The sequence below is a fragment of the Tachysurus vachellii genome, chromosome 3, assembly GCF_030014155.1.
Source record: "Tachysurus vachellii isolate PV-2020 chromosome 3, HZAU_Pvac_v1, whole genome shotgun sequence".
NCBI classification, from domain to species: Eukaryota; Metazoa; Chordata; class Actinopteri; order Siluriformes; family Bagridae; genus Tachysurus; species Tachysurus vachellii.
In genome coordinates, this window is record NC_083462.1 from 33324800 (window position 1) to 33332132 (window position 7333).

A 7333-nucleotide genomic window follows, 5' to 3' on the forward strand; every position below is an offset into this window, starting at 1 on the left:
CTTGGATTGTTATTATTTTTCTTTTTTATTAACTACTACAAGTTACATCAAATAAGCTAGACTTTGAATTATCAGATTATGCTTCTCATTGGACCTTCCACACTTAGAATATTAAAGGTTAAGTACATTTCTGAGCTTATTCTTGGACTTTATATCTGGTCCAAAACTGAAAGAGCTTGTACAGAGGCGCTGTATTGGAAATCAGAATTTATCACTTACTGTTTGTAAACCATGTTACACAAACTGCAACTTCTATAATATAATATATAGGCAGACATGCTTCTAATCGTGAAAGGATAATTATTCTCTTATGAATGGTCAAGCAAAGTATTACATGCTTTTATAGAAAGTAGGTCATTATTACATCTGAGATACACAGAGAAAATGATCTTTTTCAATGTCCGTATAAGTTCAGGTTTGTTTAATGCGTCCACAGGGAAGATGAGAAGGTAAATGTTTCAGCTTAGATATCTTGCAGTTGGCTGATTTTTATTTTTATTTTTTTATCTCGTGTTGCAGAATTGACCAGCGTGTAACCTCTGAATGAATGATTCCTTTTACGGCTGGTTTCAGAAATTCATCATAAACAAAAAAACCCCTTCAAATAATCATCAGTGGGTGCCAAGTTGTTAAAAAGAAGCCCTGTTTTGTTTTTGAATGCGTGTCTGATGTGGTGCAGTTCTAGCTATGTGGTGGGAAATGACCACCGGTATCTTGGCAGCTATTTTATTAACTGTAATGAGAAAACTTGCACCACCTTTTAAGTTTGTTTTACCCTGGAGCATACTGACTGGTATTTCACACTGACGTCTTTCTTCTTTAAATTAAGTCTCCTCCATATAAAATATAAATACTGTATTAATCTACTTAGGATCTTGAGAGCTGGGAATCTGTGAGATTATAAGAAATGTTTATTATTAAGCGCTGGAGTTACATGACTGGGTTAAAGGCATTGTGGATTGATGCATTAAAAGTGTCCTTTGATTTACTTAAAGTTTTGTATTGTGCTATTTATCTTACACGTTTAACCTGTTCTAGTTTGATATTGCAAAAGGTGTCCATGGCGTTTAAGACTAATAAACGTATGAAACTGTTTCCATTGGTGCTGTATTGCCTTACTTCACTACTCCGAAAAATCCACCAGTGTTGAATAAACCCCCCCGAGTTGTAGAACGCTGTCCGTGTTACATCAACACTCTGGTTTGGGGGGGGAATTTAATACTGGGGATCCTTGTGTATGCTTTCTTTTAAATCTTTCTCAGAAATTATGCTTTTATTTATTTTTTTTAGAAGGTTGAAAAGCAGTATGTTCTTATGGAGCATAGCAGCACTATCTAAACAATGGCAGCAGACTGATCTGTACTTCACGTTCTTCTGTTCCAGTCGTTCAACCCCCTTCGATCAAGCTTCTGGATTTTCTTTTGAATGTAAGGTCAGTGTTTTCAATTTGTTGTGACTTTAATCCCTGATTTGTACATAAGCTGTGAACATGACACACTACTTTCCTATAATGACATGCTTTTTTTGGGAGATGCTCCTAGCGATGCAATTCTAAGGAAATTCTTGGAAAAGTCTCTTTCTTTCTAATTAAAGAGAAGATCCTAGTGAAGATAAGTTCATATTCATTCATAATGCATCTTAACCTTAAGATAGTGAGAAGTACATTTAAGAGGCTTAAGAGTTTCTTTGTTTCAGAGGAGAAAATGACTGAAAGGTGAAGAGGAAGAAATGTATTCTATACAATATTTAATAAAGATTGTGAATTAATAAACTCCTACAGGTTAAAATCTCCGACACAGCACAGAAGTGACGTATATATCTGTTGTCATGTGACGTAACCAAGCCGAAATAGTGACGGAAATGATATCATTTGTGTCTGATATTTCTGCGCTGTCTGAGATGTTTACATTTAGTTTTATTACATCTGTAACATACAGATGTTAGAACATCTCTATTATAATTCGGGCACAGACGTAATCCCTACACAATATGACCTCGAATATCTTACATACTCCTTTTCCAGCTTTTAGACTATGCTCACAGAAAGTGTTTATCTATCTATCTATCTATCTATCTATCTATCTACACTAAGAGAATCCTCTATAGCCCCGCTTATGCAAGGTGTTCCTCAGGGCTCTGTCCTAAGCCCACTGCACTTTATCATCTACATGCTGCTCCATGGTCATATTATATAGGGTAAAGGGAGAATGTCATACCTAGTAAAAGGGTTAAACCCTGCCTCCTCTGTAAGGTAAGAGGAACTGAGATTGGTCCAGATTGGTCCTAAAACACTTATGAACTTTTTTAAGCTAAGTTCTTTAGCTCTCGGATCATTCTTAGAATCTTTATGAATACGGGCCCTGATCTTTGTGGCTTTAACTGGGGTAGATTGTTGGTAGCATATGGGCTGGTTTGAGTATTTCAGAAACTGCTGATCAGTTGGGAAACAAGAGTCTCTAGAGTGTACACAATGGTGCAAAAAGGAGGGTCTGCAGATAAATACACCCTGTAGATTAGAGATCTCAGAGGAGAATAACCAGATTAGTCTGAGCTGGCAGAAAGTCTATATGAACTCAAATAATCACTCTTTATAACTGCAGTGAGCAGAAAAGCATCACAACACAACAAATTGAGCTTGAAGTGAATGAGAGAGAAAAATCCACAAACCACATCAGAGGTTTGATCAGAAGGTTAAGAGACAGAACACCAGTTGTGTTTCAGGGTCCTAGAGTACACAACATACTCTCAAAGAGCTCCATAAATGTTTCTAGATCATTGTGACACAAGCTCTAACATGCATGTCAATCTGGTGATACTACGCCTAGAGCAGAGCCTTGAAGCATTGCTAAAGCTCAGCAGCAGCTTCTGGAGGGTTTGATGTTGGCTTTGGTGAATGCTGGCAAAGGATGAGGAACTTGAAATGTGGTAATATTGAAACACTTCATAGATCTGTAATTATCATATCACTTAAAACATGCCGTAAACTAACACGTACATCAGGAATATCAATGTTTATCTGCTCTTCGTTTCTAAGTGTGATATTTTGGGGTTTAGCTTGGAGTAATAACAGTAGATGATATATTTCCATACCTTTTGTGTGGACTAGTGCAAGCAGAACAACCATTTAAAGATGTAATGTTTGTTTTGTCTCTTGTTTTCACAGATATTTTTTTTGTCCAATTCCAGTTACTGTGAAAGCGGGGGCGTGGACGAGGAAGGTAAATGCTAGGAATCACACATCTGTCACTGAAATAATGAGACAAAAATAAATTAAAGCTCATTTTGTGTTCACAAGCCTGCCTCCAATTTCCTCTTTGCCGAAGTCGTCTACAGTTATATTAAAATAACCATGAATTCTAAGATATTCTGTATGTTTACAATGATTCAGCAATATATTTTATTACATTGATTAGATGAACAAAAAACTGTGTAGACGTGTTGGTCTAAGTAAAATTTTATAATTCATTTTTATCATCAGTACATCAGTACAGAGGGGGCACGGTGGCTTAGTGGTTAACACGTTTGCCTCACACCTCCAGGGTTGGGGGTTCGAATCCCGCCTCCACCTTGTGTGTGTGTAGTTTGCATGTTCTCCCCGTGCCTCGGGGGTTTCCTCTGGGTACTCCGGTTTCCTCCCCGGTCCAAAGACATGCATGGTAGGTTGATTGGCATCTCTGCAAAATTGTCCGTAGTGTGTGAGTGTGTGTGTGTGTGCCCTGCGATGGGTTGGCACTCCGTCCAGGGTGTATCCTGCCTTGATGCCCGATGACGCCTGAGATAGGCACAGGCTCCCCGTGACCCGAGGTAGTTCGGATAAGTGGTAGAAAATGAATGAATGAATGAACATCAGTACAGTATCAGCAGTACATTTTTGCCCAAAATGCAGTATTAACGGACTAAGTAGAAATCACCACCGTTTTAAGGTTTCACAAGTAAGATTTTCTCATTTCTTTCTTTCCCTATCAGCATAGCAAACGTTTACTAAATCACAGATTAATCCATGAAGGTGTCATTTAAAAGATATTTTTTGTTGGCACTGTCTTTTTTGCCTTTTGTCCTGCACTGTCTTTGTCTTTTTGCCTTGTCCTGCACTGTTTGCACCAGGTCGCACAGATGCACTTTATGTATCTAGAACTAACTTAGCTGTAGCTCCATGTTCCTGGAGAAACGTTCTCTCATTTCACTGTGTACTGCAACAGCTACTTGACTTGAGATATATATATATATATATATATATATATATATATATATATATATATATATATATATATATATATATATATAGATAGATAGATAGATAGATAGAGATATAGATATGAGGTGTTTCATGCATCACATTAGATCTCTCCACTTCCAATTAACCTGTAATATTCTGTTCCAAGCATCACAGATATTTTTGATTTGAACTAACGTATAGCATTAAGTCATTAGCATTAGAACAACTTCCTGTTTCATGCTAACCACACTCATTAATATGATGGCACATGAATTATGTCATGCCTGTTATATCCTGCAGTTCACCACAAGGGCTTCGGAACATACAGTTATGTTAAACTGTCCAAATATCCTCTAATAAACGCATTAATGAGATGTGTGCGTAATGAGACATTGTGGCAACAGTTTGTGGAAGGACCACATAATAAATAAATAAATAAATAAATAAATAAATAAATAAATAAATAAATAAATAAAATGTATAAATAAAATAAAAGGAACACATATGGGGATGTGGTGGCCTAGTGGTTAAGGTGTTGGGCTACCAATCGGAAGGTTGTGAGTTCGATTCCTACGTCCACCAAAGCTGCCACTGCTGGGCCCCTGAGCAAGGCCCTTAACCCTCAATTGCTCAGTTGTATAAAAAAAATGTAAGTCGCTCTGGATAAAGGCGTCTGCTAAATGCTGTAAATGTTATATAAATAAATAAAATAAAAAAAGGGTCACATATGAGTGGTTCAGGTGTCTACATATCTTGGTCATATCTTCTATGACATTCATGCGGTGCAAAGTGAAGTATGCAAAGCAGAGTAAACAAAGCTGTGATTGACTTGTGTGTGTCTACAGTCTGCGCTTTACGCAAAAACAAACACTGCAATAACCAAAGCTGCTGCACTTTCAAACGAACACCACGAGCTCATACACACAGATGTCAGTGAAAAATACTTTACTTCATATACCAGCAGTGAAAAAACACAGTCAAAAATATAACTTCTAATTATTTCCATCGTCTGATGCGGCGTCACTTCGGTTGCCAATAATAATTAAAAAAAAACAAAAAACACCGAGATAATAATAAAATATTAATACGTTTACACCAGATACATACAAACTTATAATAAAGTGCTCGATGTGATTTAACCAGGGCAGAAGACTAAGAAAAAAAATCATTCCAAAATAAAAAGCCCAAGTTTAAAAGAAGCTTTAAGTACTGTGCGTTTTTTTTAAAGGGGGATTTCTGGAGTCACACGAGGGAAACATTGTCCATGGCGCAGCCGCATTTCTCGACGATCATGTTCGGAAATTCAGCTACTTCGATTTCGGTGTAATCGCCCTTTTTGACCAGGTACATCATAGGCAGCGGTGCGCTTTCCACCACCGCGCATTTCCTTTGGCCGTAAGTATAAACCCCGCGCTGTGGCTGCCTACAGACCCCCGAACAGCGGAACGCCTGATAACCTGCAGGCTCGATCACCCAATACTGTGTCCAGGTCAGTGCGCGGAAATTAATGAAGTATTCTTCACGGCAGCACATGTCCTTGTTTTTATTTGGCTCGCAGTCACCATGAGAACTAAAGAAAGGAAGAAAGTGGATCAATGAATGTGATCAGAATAACATAAACAAAAATATATATATATATATAAACTCCTGTATATATACACACCTATATGTCTATATGTAAGATCTGAGAGATTTCTATTCTTTAAGCAACATGCAGTTTGTGTAATAGATGTTACGTGTTATAATAATTGCAGAAAGTATATCAAGTATATCAGAGATAGAAATAAATACACATTGTGTGCATTTAAAGAAGGGCAGGTACAGTTTAGCACTATTTTTAGTATTAGTCCCATTTCAGTTTAACATTCAGACCAGAAAAATCTGGAACACACGTTCTTGGAATAGATAAATAAAGTTGTCATGCTTACCCAAACTCTTCAAGGTTAAGTGTGTAAAGGACGAGTTCAGGTTTCCCCAGTATGTCGCTCGGCTCCTGAGTGGAAAACTGGACGCTTTTGGCCATTTCCGCTGCGTAACTGCCAGGTCTCTCGCCCTCGATCCACACCTCCAGGTGCATGGGTGCGTTCCGCTCACTCTTTGACCAGTAATGCACAGCCTGCGTGACATCGAAGCTCTTCCAGCCAGATTCATGGATGGGAATCAACCTGAAGAGAACGTGGGCGCGCACAGTCAGCATCAGACGCGCAACACAGAAACCGTGCGCACTGGTGATAGTAAACGATTCAAAGGCACACAATGGTGTGTGTGTGTCTGTGCGCTCGGCTTACCTAGAGTCAACCAGAGATGTGCGGTTCGAGCCGTTTCCGAACACCTCCACCCAGTAAATGCTGACTCGCGCGTTGTTTACTGGCCTCTGAGCTTTCCTCTCGGGCATGGATCGCTTGTGAGGCGCTTTCTTGTAAAGCTTCAGCTCGGCCATGGTCACTTCGCTGTTGTCCGGAATTCTCGAGTTCATCTCGAACACCACGCGTTGACGTGTCGTGTCAGAATACACGAACTCTCCGGAGATGTCTAAAAGAAATAACACCTATTAACTAAACGGCTTCAATCGTTTGCGTAATGCTTAAATCCAAAAACATTATTCTTCTAAAGGTGTAACAACAACAATAGAATACTACTAATAATAATAATTATTTTTATTATTATTTTTATTATTATTATTATTATTATTATTATTATTATTATTATTATTATTATTGTAGAATTCTCACCTGCGTTACCCGGGATGCCGCGTAAAATCCCTGCCAAACTGGGAAGAGAGCGGCGCCTCCTTTCATGGTGAAGCTTCAGCATGGAAATGTACTTGTTCTTAATGTGCGCCGGCACCACTAGGTTCTCAAGGTCCCGTTTATGAATCTGTGGAACCTCGTTGAGTCCTAGTTTCTTCAACAAGGCGTCCTTCATGTCGTCGTGCGTAAAGGCATCTGTCAGTGCCAGAATGAGCGCGCAGAGGAAGCAGGAGGCAAAAACAGAAGCCATGGTTAAGCTCCGAAGAATTTCTGAAGTTCTTAGTCCTTATTGCAAAGAGTAGAAACGAAGCACTGGAGCTTTGACAGCGAGCTTCGCACCTTATATGCACCCGCGACCCCCAACTGT

The 7333-nt window shown here is 38.8% G+C and overlaps 1 protein-coding gene across 1 annotated transcript; it reads right to left on the reverse strand.

The window, feature by feature from the left end:
- Window positions 1-5458: 5458 nt before the first annotated feature.
- Window positions 5459-7216, reverse strand: lft1 (lefty1). The gene is made up of 4 exons (XM_060865069.1): window positions 6949-7216; window positions 6505-6748; window positions 6145-6381; window positions 5459-5786 (listed from the first exon to the last, which is right to left on the reverse strand). The coding sequence occupies exons 1-4, from the start codon at window positions 7214-7216 to the stop codon at window positions 5459-5461; spliced, it is 1077 nt and encodes a 358-aa protein (XP_060721052.1).
- Window positions 7217-7333: the final 117 nt, after the last annotated feature.

Coding starts and splice junctions, on each gene's coding strand:
- lft1 (XM_060865069.1), bottom strand. CDS start 7,216: ATGGCTTCTGTTTTTGCCTCCTGCTTCCTCTGCGCGCTCATTCTGGCA. Junction 6,749..6,948: donor CGGCATCCCGGGTAACGCAG/GTGAGAATTCTA, acceptor TATTTCTTTTAG/ACATCTCCGGAGAGTTCGTG. Junction 6,382..6,504: donor ACATCTCTGGTTGACTCTAG/GTAAGCCGAGCG, acceptor CGTTCTCTTCAG/GTTGATTCCCATCCATGAAT.